The sequence below is a fragment of the Mus caroli genome, unplaced genomic scaffold (genome assembly GCF_978045245.1).
Source record: "Mus caroli unplaced genomic scaffold, Mus_caroli_1 scaffold_17, whole genome shotgun sequence".
Taxonomy (NCBI): domain Eukaryota; kingdom Metazoa; phylum Chordata; class Mammalia; order Rodentia; family Muridae; genus Mus; species Mus caroli.
The window spans coordinates 60,683,206-60,697,561 of NW_028227272.1; the positions used below are offsets into that span (position 1 = coordinate 60,683,206).

General features: G+C 35.2%; 1 protein-coding gene across 2 annotated transcripts in view; it reads right to left on the reverse strand.

Annotated features, from left to right (window-relative positions):
- The window catches only part of Epha3 (EPH receptor A3), a 306,595-nt gene that overhangs the window by 21,133 nt on the left and 271,106 nt on the right, over positions 1-14,356 (reverse strand). For both annotated transcript variants that reach the window (XM_021185614.3, XM_021185613.3), the window contains exons 14-15: positions 3,695-3,844; positions 1,908-2,101 (exon numbers count right to left, since the gene is read on the reverse strand). In XM_021185614.3, coding sequence (XP_021041273.1) covers positions 1,908-2,101; positions 3,695-3,844 — 344 coding nt within the window. The remainder of the gene's footprint in view (positions 1-1,907; positions 2,102-3,694; positions 3,845-14,356) is intronic.

Consider the following 14,356-nt stretch of genomic DNA (forward strand, 5'->3'; position numbering starts at 1 on the left):
TTGGAAATAGCTTTTGGATATGGACACCGAAGCAAAACGAAAGCAAGTACTACAGCAAACTAAAAAGTTTTATGCAGCAAAGAAATCATTAATATATATGAAAAAAGAAGCCACAGAATGGAGAAATTGTTACAGACAATACATCCATAAAGACCATGCATAAAACAGTAAATTACATATCTACAGCTTATAAGCAAGTCACACAACTCACCAGGAAACAGCAAACACCTCACAAATAATAAGCAGACAAAAGATGTGTACAAGCGTCTTATCGAGAGAGACTTGAAAACGTTATGATTGACATGTAAAACCATTCACCTATCATTGAGACATGCAGGTCAAAACTAATATAAAATCGCCTTACATCTGGTAGGATGGGTATAATTTAAAATGCAATAGATATTAGGGGCTATTGATGAGGTGGATAAAAAATATTGTTGGTGGGTATGTAAATTCATATAAGATAAACTTTCTTTAAAATTTAGAAGTGGAGTTACATACACCAGCCTATAAAAGTGGAGTTAAAATGTTGTCAGGTATTCCAAATTTTGGGTGAATAGTCAAATTATGTAAAATACCAAAAATGGCAATAATAAATGATTAAAAGTATATCTCATGGATATTCTTATTATATATCAATATATCTATCTATAGATAGATAGATAGATAGATAGATAGATATTGTGATGTCAATGAATCTAGAGGACATTATTTTAAGTAAAATGATTCAAAGATAAATAAAGATCTGTTTATGAACTCCCAAGTGAAATCCAAAACATGTCCAACACAGAAGGAAAGGATAGAATTTACCCTGAGTCACAGTTCAGGAAAATTAGAAGAGAGTCTTAAAAAGAAACACACTTTCATTATAAGATAAAAAGAAGGGTAGACTTAATCCACATCTTGATGATTGCAGGAAATAGATTACATAATAAGGATGTCAGCCTAGAAAGTAAGATGCCTCACTGTAAAGTTAATTACTGATCTGACAGTTAAATATCTAACATAGCGAAGCCTTATTTAGTTTAATCATGCTAACCATTTTACAATACATGTGTCTACAGAATGTGAATGTGCTAAATTATATATATATATGTGTGTGTGTATGTGTGTGTGTGTATATATATATATATATATATATATATATATATATATATATTCATTTCCCCTTTGGCCTTATTTTTTAATGCTGTAATTTGTACTTTTATTTTAAATCTGAAGATTTTCTTCATTTAGATTTAATAACATTATTATTTTATTTCTTAAATCATTGCATCAAATATTCACATAAAAATTTGGTCACAACTCATAATCAAGTCTCTTATGATCTATAGATACACACGCATAGACATCCTACATACACACACTAGGCACACCCTCATCAGCTGCCTGAAGTTTTTTTGTATGTTTTTGTGTGTGCATGTGTGCTTGTGTGTGTGTGACTCTGTGTGTGTGTACACATATGTGTGTTTTAAGGGTCTCCTGTAACTCAGGGTGTCTTGATTTCACTGTTTGTCTGAGAATGTCCTTGGATTCCTCCACCTCAGGAATGCTGAATTTATAGGCATGCACCATTGGACTGGGCTGAACTATTGGAAGATCGCTCTAAGCAAATAAATCACCCACTCCCTTTCCTTAAACAATGGGGAGTAAAATAAGCTATGTGTCCAGATTTTCTATTTTCCAGACATAAGCTTAGAAGATAAGGACACTTCTAGCCAAGAATCATATTAATATACTCATTATTATTCTACCACGGCGTGAGAATTCTTTCCCAAGTCAAAGGAAAGACAAGCATACGTAGTTTCTCCAGTTCTGAGAACTATAATTTCTGAGAACACAGATCAAGAGGGAGCCGGAAAACATGCATTGTGAAGGGAGAGCAGCATGCAGATCCAGTGTGTCACCTTGCAGCCGCGCTGGTGATGATCTTCAGACTGCCTGGATTCCGGATGAGTTTATCCAGAATGCTGACGATCTGCTCAAACTTGGGTCTGTTGTTCCTGTCTTTCTGCCAGCAGTCCAACATCAACTGATACAAGGCAGCTGGGCAATCCATGGGAGGTGGCAGGCGATAGCCCTCATCCACGGCCTTAATTACCTACGAGAGAAGCAGCATTTCCGGGAAAGGAAGACATGAGACTTGTTGGACTTTTCAAATCACACTGGTTGGAACATTTTAAACATTGTTTTAAATTGCCCAAGAAAATACATAACAAAGTATAAATGCCTGAAAATATTATATAAAGGTTAAGTGAGAGAATGTAGTGTGTGTTTATCTTTTGCAAATCAAGGTGAAAATAAAGGTTCTTCAGGAAAGGGAAATTTGTTGCTATTAAGAAGTGATTATTTTGAGCAGGGCAGTGGTGGAGCATGCCTTTAATACCAGCATTTTGGAGGCAGAAGCAGGTGGATCTCTGTGAGTTTGAGGTCTCCTGGGCTACACAGGGCATCTTTGTTGCCAAAGACCAAAAATAATTATTTTAGTATATGGATTGTTATAAAAATCTTGTATTAATTCATGTAAAAGAAAACGTGATGCAAATTTCAGCCTTACCACAGTTGAGAACTTTTTCAAACCACAGAAATTCTCTTTGCTAAACTCCTATGGGCAGTGCATCATTGTTTTCAAACACATGTAGCAGTAATTCTAAAAGGTTCATGTAAATGAGAACCATCTGGAAGAGTTCGTAATGTACAAAGTACTTTCCTCTTATTGACTGAGTGTCTGAATCATCCACCCGGGAAAAACTCCTGAGACTTTTTACCCCGAAGGAGTTCCTCTGCCATGCTATAGATGATGCTATGCTTGCCGGTGCTTTGGTAAAACCTGATTTTGGCAAGAGTATGTTGAAAACTTAGTGTCATTTTCCTACCTTTATTATATCTAGAGACATTAAGTTCATTTGAGGAAATACAAAAATAGCTATATCTCAAAATATAGTAGAAGCATTCTCATGACCTATGACTTGGAATTAACCAGCGTCATCTCCGATTGCCTTCTTTTATGTAGGGTTCTTGATTAAACTCTCTGGTAAGCAGAAAGAAATATGCTAATCCCACTAATAATACCTTTTTTTTCTGACTAATAGTAGCAACATGTAATAAATGCAAACACAATCATTTAAAAACTCATACTATACTTATAAGAGAATGTTAAAGATCCTTTCCTCAAGCCTGTGTGTGTGTGTGTGTGTGTGTGTGTGTGTGTGTGTGTGTATGTATTATTAGAAACAATATGATGGAAATTATTAAATTTTGTCTTTGGGAAACAATAAAATTAATTAAGAAAAATATTGGAACAGTTGTAAAATAAAGTCAAGAAAGGATGCCAGATGATTCTTATTAGTGTTAAGTAGAAATCAATTTTTGGAAGAAATACTTAAATATACCATGATGCATACATGCACACGCATGCACACACACACACACACACACACACAAATTATTTTATTGCATTCTGGTTTGAAGTATTCCTTTTGTTACATTTTAAAATCTCTGCTTGAGGGAAATAAGTAAAGCTGTAAAAACAACTCAATACCCTTGCAAGATGTGGGAATAGCTTTATTCTTCTAAGTATTCAGCTCCGATGTCACCAAGTAGGCGCCACCTGGCTTCATTGTGCTCCACTTCCTCGCACAGCTTGAAGTTTTAATCTCAACTCATAACTCATAAACTAAAAACACACACTTACATCCTGATTGGACATCTCCCAGTATGGCCTTTCTCCATAAGACATCACTTCCCAGAGAACAATCCCGTAACTCCATACATCGCTGGCTGAGGTGAACTTGCGGTAGGCAATTGCTTCTGGTGATGTCCACCTTATTGGTATCTTTCCTCCCTTTGGATATAAAAATCAAGTGAAATGAGTAATTACATAGAATACTCCAAAATCAAACAATTTTTCAGGGTATCTGCTCTGAAGGATTCAGCTAAAAATGTCTCAATGTTCAGTTTTTCACAGTTTATTTGATTGTTATCAGTTATTTACTTAATTGAATCCTTTTTTTTTTAACAGTTTCATATATGGGTAGAGTGAGCTGTGGTTACTGGAACCTCCTACTTTCTCACACCTTCTTCCCAATTCTGCTGACCTTCCTTCTCCCTAGAATACTTCCCAAACATCCATATCCCTTTTCTTTGGAGATTATTTGAGTTTAGCCAAGATGATGCTTGTGACCATGGGTTTGTGACTATGCACAGAAGCCTGGTGGACAACTAAGTTTATGCACAGCTAAAGAAAGTAACGACTCTCCTAGAAGGCATCAACAGGCAGGGCTTCAGCAGAGAGGAGCTGTAGGATCCAGTGGGCATTTTCTAAGCCACTGTTGGCAAACATACCTTTAGAACAAAATCTATCCCTAAAAATATCAGAACACTGAAATAATAAAAAAGCAAAGTTGTCAATTGCTCAATGTTAATCCTTTTTAAAAAAAATCAACTATAGCATATTAAATAGTCATAGTGTCATGGAATGTACAACTTGAGGAAACCTCTTGGGACTAAAAGTTTTCCAAAATCAACCCTTTATTGATTTACCAAGAAATTTTAGTTCAGAAAAAAACTAATATGATGGAGGCTTGTCATTACTTAAAATTTCTGTCCTCGGGCAATAGGTTTGTATCCTAAAAGATGAAGGGTCTGATCCTAACAGAAGGATGCATAAGCCTTCAGTTCTTAGGTCACATTCGACTCATTCCAGTTAGGAGACTAGTGAGCACACCTTTAAAGTTACATACCTGCATTAGGTGAGGAAATAATGAAAAGCTCACTACTGGCTACAAAGCACGACTCAGATTTAGCAATTTTGCTGCCATTGCCAACTAAATCAGACTTACAAAGCTTCTAATTTTCCCCTTGTCCGTGTGAGGCAGTATCAAGTCACTGTGGCTTTTAATGAACACAGAAGAAACTGGTATTAAACATATCTAATTGAAAACATAAACTGCTGAAGAGGATTCAACCCAATAAAACAACTGTGGAATTAAAAGGGGGGAAGTGAGCATATCATCACAAATTATTCTATTCCAGCCTTGTAGATTCAAACTCGTTTTGTTCACTACCAGCACAAAGATGTAGTGCTAGCGTAATGAGCTAGTAAAATGTCCATTGTCATAGATAAAATAAAATGTAGTGTTCCCAAACTATAATTTGAAATCACAAGCCCACAAAAGCTGAATATGTAATAAAACCAAAGGTTATGAGCATCACACACGTGGGTCTGTGCCGACCACACAGAATTGTTGCTTATATTTAGATTCATTGTCTTGGCAAGAGATCAGGCATCCAAGAAAAGCTTGTTTATCTTAGTAGAATCCTATTCTCCTAAGTCAATTCTGTCTTAGCTTCCCACTGTTGTATTTTTCTTGGGAGACATTCTTAGCACTTTCTGTGACTGGCATGTCTTTCCAGCTTTTGAAGCAAATAATATATTACTATTGCTTGCACTAACCCATAAAATATATCTTCCATTTTTATCTATCTGCCGCCCATCACCTGGTGGTCAACCATTCTCTTTCATTCCTCCTCCCCAAAACCTAAATCCTTTTGTTGGTAACCACCACTCCATATTAATTTCTATGAGATCAGGTTTAGTAGAATATACGCAAACCACTTAGCATAGTATTCCTCAGGCCCGTCATTATTATACAAAGAATAGGATTCTATTCTTTCTAATGTCGAAGATTCTATTGTATAACCATGCTGACTTCTTTCCACCTGCATTCCTGAACATACCTACATTTGGTGAGACTGGAGAACATGGCTGCCTTGTCACTCTTATTCTTTATGTGTATGGGAGAATATGAGAGCCAGGTTCTCGAAAAGGTTCCTATCAACATTTCTGACCAGATATTTCCAGTCACATGGACTCTACATTCTGAAATGATTTTATTTCCTCTGTGTGTAAATAATATCAGTGACCCCTAATTAGGATACCCCAAATTAACTCTAGACACTATCAAAAGTCCAGTGGGAAAAGGCTTGTCCCTGGAGGAGAGCTGACATGACATACCCCAGCCAGATTCACAAGACCAGGGATTTTAAATAAATTAGTTGTACTTTCTATTCTTCATGCTCATTGTTTCTAGAGATAACTTTTGCTCTTACTGTAGGATTTAGCTTCATTATGAAAGTCAAGTGTTCAATTCACAAGATCTAATTTATTTGTTTACTTTTTGCATGTGTTTTTAAAAATTAACTACTTTACTTTTATTTTATTTGTATTGGTGTTCTGCCTCCATGGATGGCTGTGTGAGGGTGTCGGATTCTCTGTAACTGAGATAACAGACAGTTGTGAACTGCCATGTGGGTTCTGGGAATTGAATCCAGGCCCTATGGAAGAGCAGTCATTGTTATTACCCTCTGAGCCTCACAAGAATAAGTTAATATGTAGATTTTGATAACATATCTTTTCTGGAAGTTTCTATTTCAATTGCTTTCCCCTGTTCTTTCAAAAAAAATTGAGTATAATTTTTCTTCTCAGGTGGAGCTTACTGGTGGGCTAGTTTTCATCAAGAGGCCCTGAGGCTGGAGAGCAGTGTTGTCATCTGTAGTCCACATGACAAGGGCATAAAGACATACTGAAGTCATGCGGATAAAGAAGGGGGATAGAAAAGCATGCACTGTGCCACAATGTCCAATAGAGTGCTCAGTCTTTCAGTTGAATAATTGTTGTATTAAGTTGTATATACAGAAGACAGACTCATTAGGTGCTTTTTGTTTGTTTACTTGTTTGTTTATTTTTTTCAAATACTTAATTCCAAAGCTTATACATTGTCCTACTCATGATGGGGAACATAAAAGCTCATCACCCACCTCAACAGCTCATCAAATATTTTAATGTTTCTATTTTTTAATTTCCTTTTGAGTTTATATATGTGTAAAATTTGTTTAACTGGTTGTTTCATAATAACCGCCAAATAGCTATTAAGTATAAAAGGTTTCAATGGAGTATGCAAAAAATTCAATTTGATGAGACTGTGTGCTGTCTTTATTGGGCCCATAGGATTCCTGAAAATAAATTAATTTTATGGCAGCTTTTTGATGAACTTAAACTTGGAACTCATTTCATAATTTGCATTTTCTGGATGAAATGCCACCGAGTATTCAGAATGTTTCAGAAAAACAATTAGGTATACAAATAATTTATGATGATACATTTTCCATATTATAATAGATTTTTTAAATTAATCACTTATTTAAATGTTTTCTCTATATTTAAACTCCTAGAAAAATTTTTCATCTGAAGTAAGTAAGCAGTTGTGTGGAGCAATCCCTGAGTCATAACATATGGACTATATCTAAAATCTCAGCCTCAGATGGAACTCTATTTCAAGGTCAGCAAAATCTAAAGTTAATGCTTGCTCCCTATATTTGAAGCACCAAACCTACAGTCATATCTAAGTGCATCTGTCTATGTGGAACTTACGAATTGGGAGTTCCAGGAACTACACAGTTATTCATCCCACTTGAATACTTTATTTTAGTAGAAATAATAAGTGTTGCTTTCTGGGAGCAGTTTTGATTCTCCTGTTTAATTTTTTGCCAAGTTTCTTGACATTTCTGTAGCAATTTTGCCATAAAAAACATAGGGCCATGGGGAACATAAAACTTAACTATATTCTTCTGTTTATCTTCTCTAACAACCTAACAGCTTGAATATCATATAAAACTCAGCTATTTGGCTTTCAAATTTCTGTACTAAATCTACGTGAGCAGCAAGGATGCTGACATTCACAGTGATAATTATGTTGAGGTCTTTAAGAGAGATTAAGTTCCTTCTAAACCATAGATCTGCTTGAGTATGTATTTTTGTCTTCCTTCTATTCAGCTTATAGAATTTAAAGAGATGGATAAAGAATTTCAAACATACATGTTATGGATTCTATGGAACAGTGCTTACCTGTCATTTTCAATTACCTGTCATTTACCTGTGTTGGTCAGAACTTTGAGAATTCAAAATTTATATTTGATAGTTCCCACACCAGTGGTCTCTATCTTCCTAACGCTGCAACCCTTAAAAGAGTTTCTCATGTTGTGGTGACCACCTCCCCCGACCATAAAATTATTTCTTTGCTACTTCATCACTGGAATTTTTCTACTTTTAGGAATCTTAATGTAAATATCTAATTCTCAGGGTATTTGATATGTTACCCCTAGTGAAAGGCTCAGTGGATTCCTGAAGGTGCCGTGACCCACAGGTTGATAACCTATGCATAAGACACTTAGCCAGATGATGGTGATGTTTTTTCCTCTAGAAGGTTACTTGATGTTATTTCTTAGTTGAATGTGGCTGACCTCAGCTTTAGCTTCTAAAGAGAAAAACAATGCCTGGGTGTTAAAGCATACTATTTTATACCGATTTTTTTACCCTCTGTGAAAATAATTTCCTGTTGATTTAAGCACTGTTCCAAGGATTCTCATATCTTCTCCCTTGCCTGTGAGCTCTGTCAGATTATACTTCAAATAGCAAAGGATTTAGGAGGGTTAATCTGAGTAAACCTAGAGTGATTGACCATTGACCGTGGAGAATATTAGCCTCTCAGGTTGAAAGCAGAGGTACACTGATACATCACATTGTCGAACATCTTAGTATCTATCTGCTTCACTCACTGTAGTAGACAACAAGGTACACTCCAAGAGGAAGCACCTCCCAGAAGATACATCTATTCTGATCTTAAGTAGCTCCTTCCTAAGGGTTTCTGAGGGATAGTTTCAGCAGATGTTGTTTGCCATGAAAGACAAGCGACAGATGGCTGTTTAAGAAGTAGAAACCCACCCTTGAACTCTTGAGATTTTTTTTCAACTTTATGTAAAACAATTAAGAATTTATTAATGGGCAGGAGAATACTCCCATTCAAATAGTTTTAAAAATGCAGAAAAAGCAACTCAAATAAGTTATGTTTATGTCCTTTCCAGATGCTCACACAATAATATAAAAGTTAGGTCATATGATGGAAAATGCATACCTGTACTACAGCGTACATCCTAAAGAATAAGGCTAAATGTGAAATACTGTGTCTCCAGTCCTTTCCAAATTCAGTAAATTATTAAATTCCAGATTATGTATAATATATAAACTAAATCTGTAAGTTGTTTTCAAAATAACTTTAAAAAAATTATTTTAAAGTATGTGAAATTGGGGTAGGCAATATTCATTTAAAAATCAGTAACTGCTGAGCCCTCTCTCTAGCCCCCAAATTTGTATTCTTTACCTTTCAATATGATGCTGTCATAAAAGCACACACAGGACTAATGAACCAAAACAGAGGGCCCAGAAGCAAATCTTTACACCTACAGCCAACTAACTTCTGAAAACTATGGTAAGCCTAGGGCTTACAGGAAGAACTATCTTCTCAATGAATCATACAGAAGGAAGAATGACTCTCTTCTTCCTTCGTCACCATTTCCCAATTAGATGTACTGTGAAAATTTAGTGCAAGAATGGAACTCTGATCTAACTGGAAGAAAAAATGGGAAGGTTCTTCAGAACTTTAGAACCAGTCTGAAAATTCTGGACAAATCCCAAAAGCAAGAGAATGAAAACAAAGCTAGGTGAGAAGGTTATAATAAACCAAAAGTTGTCAGCATGAAAATAAATAAATAAAGGAACTGACAATAGAGTATAAGAAAAACCCACAAGATGGTAGAAAGTATTTTTCAGGTATGTATCTGACAAGATATTTCAATACCACTCAGGAACAATAAAATTTAACTTGACTTTTAAAAGGTCAATAGATTTAAATAGTAAGTAATTTCTGAATAGCAAACATGTATTAAAAATGTTCAACATCATTAATCATCTGGCAAGTAAAGAAAATTCATGATTAAATATCACCCCACTATAAACACATATACTTTATGGAGACTAAAGGAGACTAAAAAGGGGTAGGGTGTGGATAGAAAAAAGGAAAGGTGGAAATATTGTAGACAAATTCCAAAAAATTTTAAGTATAATATGTTAAAAATAACAATAGTGGGTAGGGATCCTGAAAAAAAAGAATCCATGTGCACTGTTGGTAGGACTACTATATAATGGAGTCTTTATTGAAAATAGAATAGAGGGTCCTTAAAAAATTAAAAGTCAATAACCATAAGGCCCACTTGTCTTACTATTGATTTTTTTTGTACAAAGGAAACAAACTCATTATGTCAAGGAGACATTACATTCCTGTGCTAATAGCAACACCATTTACAATGGCCATGAGAAGGAAGAAATCTGTGCATCCAGCAACAGAGCAAAGTGTGAAAATGGGCATGTGGCACTGCAATACTGTGCACTGATAAAAACAAGAGAGATCTCATTCACTGGGTCAAGAATGAATGGAACTGGAAATAAACAGATTCATTGAACTAAGCCAGACACAAGAAGACAGGCATGTATAATCACACTCATATGTGGGATTGCAAAATATTATTCTTATAAAAGTGAGGATATTAGGAACTGTCAAAGATCTGGGGACAAAAGAAGAAGGAAGGGAAGGTCAGGAGAGATTAATCACCAGGTACCAAATTATTGTTAGATTGGAGCAAGAAGTCCTGGCATGCTGTTGCATAGCATGGATACTTTCAATAAAAAACTGTCTATTATGCGTTTTTAAAAAACTAGATAATTTTTAATATTTTAATCTTAATGAAATAATAAATCTTTGAGGAAGCAGATATTATTAAATGTTTGGTTCAAATATTACATATATACGCATGTGTTGAAGCTTCACATTGTATCCCATTAAAATGTATATTTTAATTTAATTTAATTTTATTTATTTTATTTTATTTTAGTTAGTTAGTTAGTTAGTTAGTTAGTTAGTTAGTTTGGTTTTTCGAAACAGGGTTTCTCTGTACAGTCCTGGCTGTCCTGGAAGTCACTCTGTAGACCAGATTGGCCTTGAACTCAGAAATCCGCCTGCCTCTGCCTCCCAAGTGCTGGGATTAAAGACGTGCACCACCACTGCCCAGCTTGAAATGTATATTTTTAATGTTTTTATGTATCATCTATAATTTATTTTAAAAGTAACAAAAATTAGTTTAAACTTCCTAGCCTTTTTGAAATGTTGATATAATGGTATGCAGTATACAATTTCCCTGTACATGTACACTTAGTGAGTCACTGTACCGAATGTAAAATAATTCCAGAGATAATGTTAGCCAAACAAGGCGTCTTACACCATAGTGGGTGGAATTCATGCAATACTGACTAACACCTTACTTTGGGGAGTGATTTAGAGCTGAGCACAGTATCTCACACCTACAATAACACAACTCAGGTGGCTCAAGCAAGAAGATACAAATTTTCGTTGTACTTAAGCTACATAGCACATTTTATATATTTATATGTTGTATTTTATATTATTTAGAACAATTTTTATTGGATATTTTCTTTATTTACATTTCAAATGTTTTCCCCTTTCCAGGTCTCCTCTTCAGAACCCCACCCCACCCCCTGCCTCTATGAGGGTGCTCTTCCATCCATCCACCTACTCTTGTCCTCCTGCCTTGGTATTCCCCTTCACTGAGGCATTGAGCCTTCACAGGACCAAAGGCCTCTCCTCCCACTGATGTCTAACAAGGCCATCCTCTGCCTCATATGCAGCCAATGCCATGGCTCCATCCATGTGTATTCTTTGGTTGGTGGTTTAGTCCCCAGGAGCTCTGGGGGGGTGGGGGGTCTGGCCTGTTGATACTGTTGCTACCTCCATGAGGTTGCAAACCCTCTCAGCTCATTCAGTCCATTCTCCAACTCCTCCATCAGGGAACCCCATACTCAGTCCAGTGGTTGGCTGCAATTTTTAAATTTAAATATATTTGGATTATATTTTCCCCTCCCCCATTCTCCTCCTCCCTACCTATCCAAGTTTTAAGTTTTTTTCTCAAAAAACAGGCAAACGACTGAAACACCAATATAACACGAAGCCTTTCCAAAACTAAGAAAACAAAATAAAGCCATGTCCCAAAAGCAAAACAAAACACAAAACTGTAGCCAAAAATAATTATATATTGGTCAACTGCTTCTAATCATGAGGCATGTCCTGGATTGCTTTATATCTCCAGTATCACTCTCTTCGATAAAAGTGTTTTTTTTTTTTTCCTCTTCTAGGAAGTGTAACTGACAGTTCAGTTGTTAACCCAACTATACCTCTGCTAGCGGGAGAATATCATAAATACATGAAGAACTCAAAAAACTCGACATCAAAAAAAAAACCCTAATAACTAAACTAAAAACCTGGAGTATAGATATAAACCGGTTTATTAATATGTAAGACTACATGTAAAAGAATTCAAATAGATGCACACTTACTAACTGCATAAACCTAAACTCCAAATAGAGCAAAGACCTCAACATGACACCAGATACACTGAACCTGATAGAAAATAAGTAGGTTGGGATATAACCTTTAACTAATTGGCACTGGAAAAGACTTTCTGAACAGAACACTGTTAGTACAGCTACTAGGGTTAGTATTTAATAAATAGTATATCATAAAACTGAAAAGCTTCTGCGTGGAGAACAGCATTGTTCAGACAAAGTGGTAGCCTATAGAATCTGAAGAGATTGTCACTAAATATTCATTCCATAGCGGGTTACTATCCAAAATATACAATGGACTAAAAACATTAAATACCAAGAGAACAAATAACCCAATTTAAAAATGAGATATAATTCTAAACAGAGAGTTAGTAAAGGGTTAAGCTTAGATAATTGAGATAAACTTAAAGAAATGTTTAACAACCTTTGCCAACAGGAAATGCAAATTAAAACTTACTTAGAAATTCCATCTGACATTTGTCAGAATGTCTAAGATCAACGTAACAAAGTGACATCTCAAGGATGAGATGGATGTGACTAAGAGGAACACTACACATTGCTGGTAGGAGCACAAATTCATACAGCCAATATGGAAATCAGTGTAATGGTTCTTCAGTAAGAGAGATATTGATCTTACTAAAGACCCTGCTATATTACTCTTGAGAATCTACCCAAAGGATGCTTCATCCTACCAAAAAGACATTTGTTCAACAGTGATCATTGCTGCCCTCTTCAGAAGAGCCAGAGACTGGAAACAAGCTAGATGTTCCTCAATAGATAACAGAAAAAGGTCATAATTTACACAATGGATTATTACTTCGCTGTTAAAAACTGACATTGGGAAAGGTGCACAAAAATGAATAATACTAGAAAAAATCACTTTGAGAATGGTAACATATATATATAGAGATAAATAGATAGATAGATAGATAGATAGATAGATAGATAGATAGATAGATAGATAGATAGATAGATAGATATGTGTGTGTGTGTGTGTATGAGATCATATATATTATATGAGAATTAGCTGTTTAGTCAATGAGATCCAAGAATCAATCCATAGAACCACAGATGGAAGAAATAGAGTAAGGGACTAGAGGTAACAGATAGAGCTCATTTGGAAACTGAAATATTGATAGATATACTTAGGACATTTTAGGACAAATGGGGCTACAGACTAACTCTTTGTCCCTATGCTAGAAAAGGGAGTAAAAGAAATAGAAACAATGAGCTATGTCATTCATGAGACTGCTCTTCCTGCAATTGATTTTTCCCTTTATCTGAGTTACAGTGAGTGCAAACTCATGAGATGAGATCTTGGCTCTGCTTACTTCTAGACTCTCAGTCTCAAGAACTGTGTCTGGAATATAGTAGCTACTAATTTACTGTATAAATCTGGGATTTAGTGAATTATCCATTTTATAGAATAACAGTCCCTTCAGGGGACTGTAGATAAAATATTTAAACACATTACCATAAAACTTCCATAGTCAATGTTCCACTTCAAAATTACAGCTTTGATTTTCCATCACATAAATATGGATAGATTTATTTTCCCAGGCTGAAATGATTATGCTAACCATCTATCTAAAATGTATGTTGAAACCATATGCCATCCAAGGTGACATATCAACTTTTGATTCTACAGTGATATGTAAAGTCAATATATAATATAGACTTGGTAGAAGTAAGTGGTTTTGTTTTGTGAAGTTGCATGCAAGACTTGTCATGCCTAATTAGAGAATGGGGAGTGGTTTGGTATTGGTTTTATTTATTTAGTTATAATGTTTATTGTACAAAGAACATTGCTTACATAGTTTGTTTTTATATATTTCATTCATGTGTTAATGGAATATGACTAATATTACTCATCTATATAACATCATGCCACTTTTGATTTGAATGGCTTTCAGTTGAGAAACCTTCAAGAACAACGACTTTGGCTTTCATAACTTTCATTGGAGGTACTATGAACAATACAAGACCATTAAATTCTTTATCATTAGCTATCATTTTTGCTCATTTGAGATATGAAGTTAGATAATA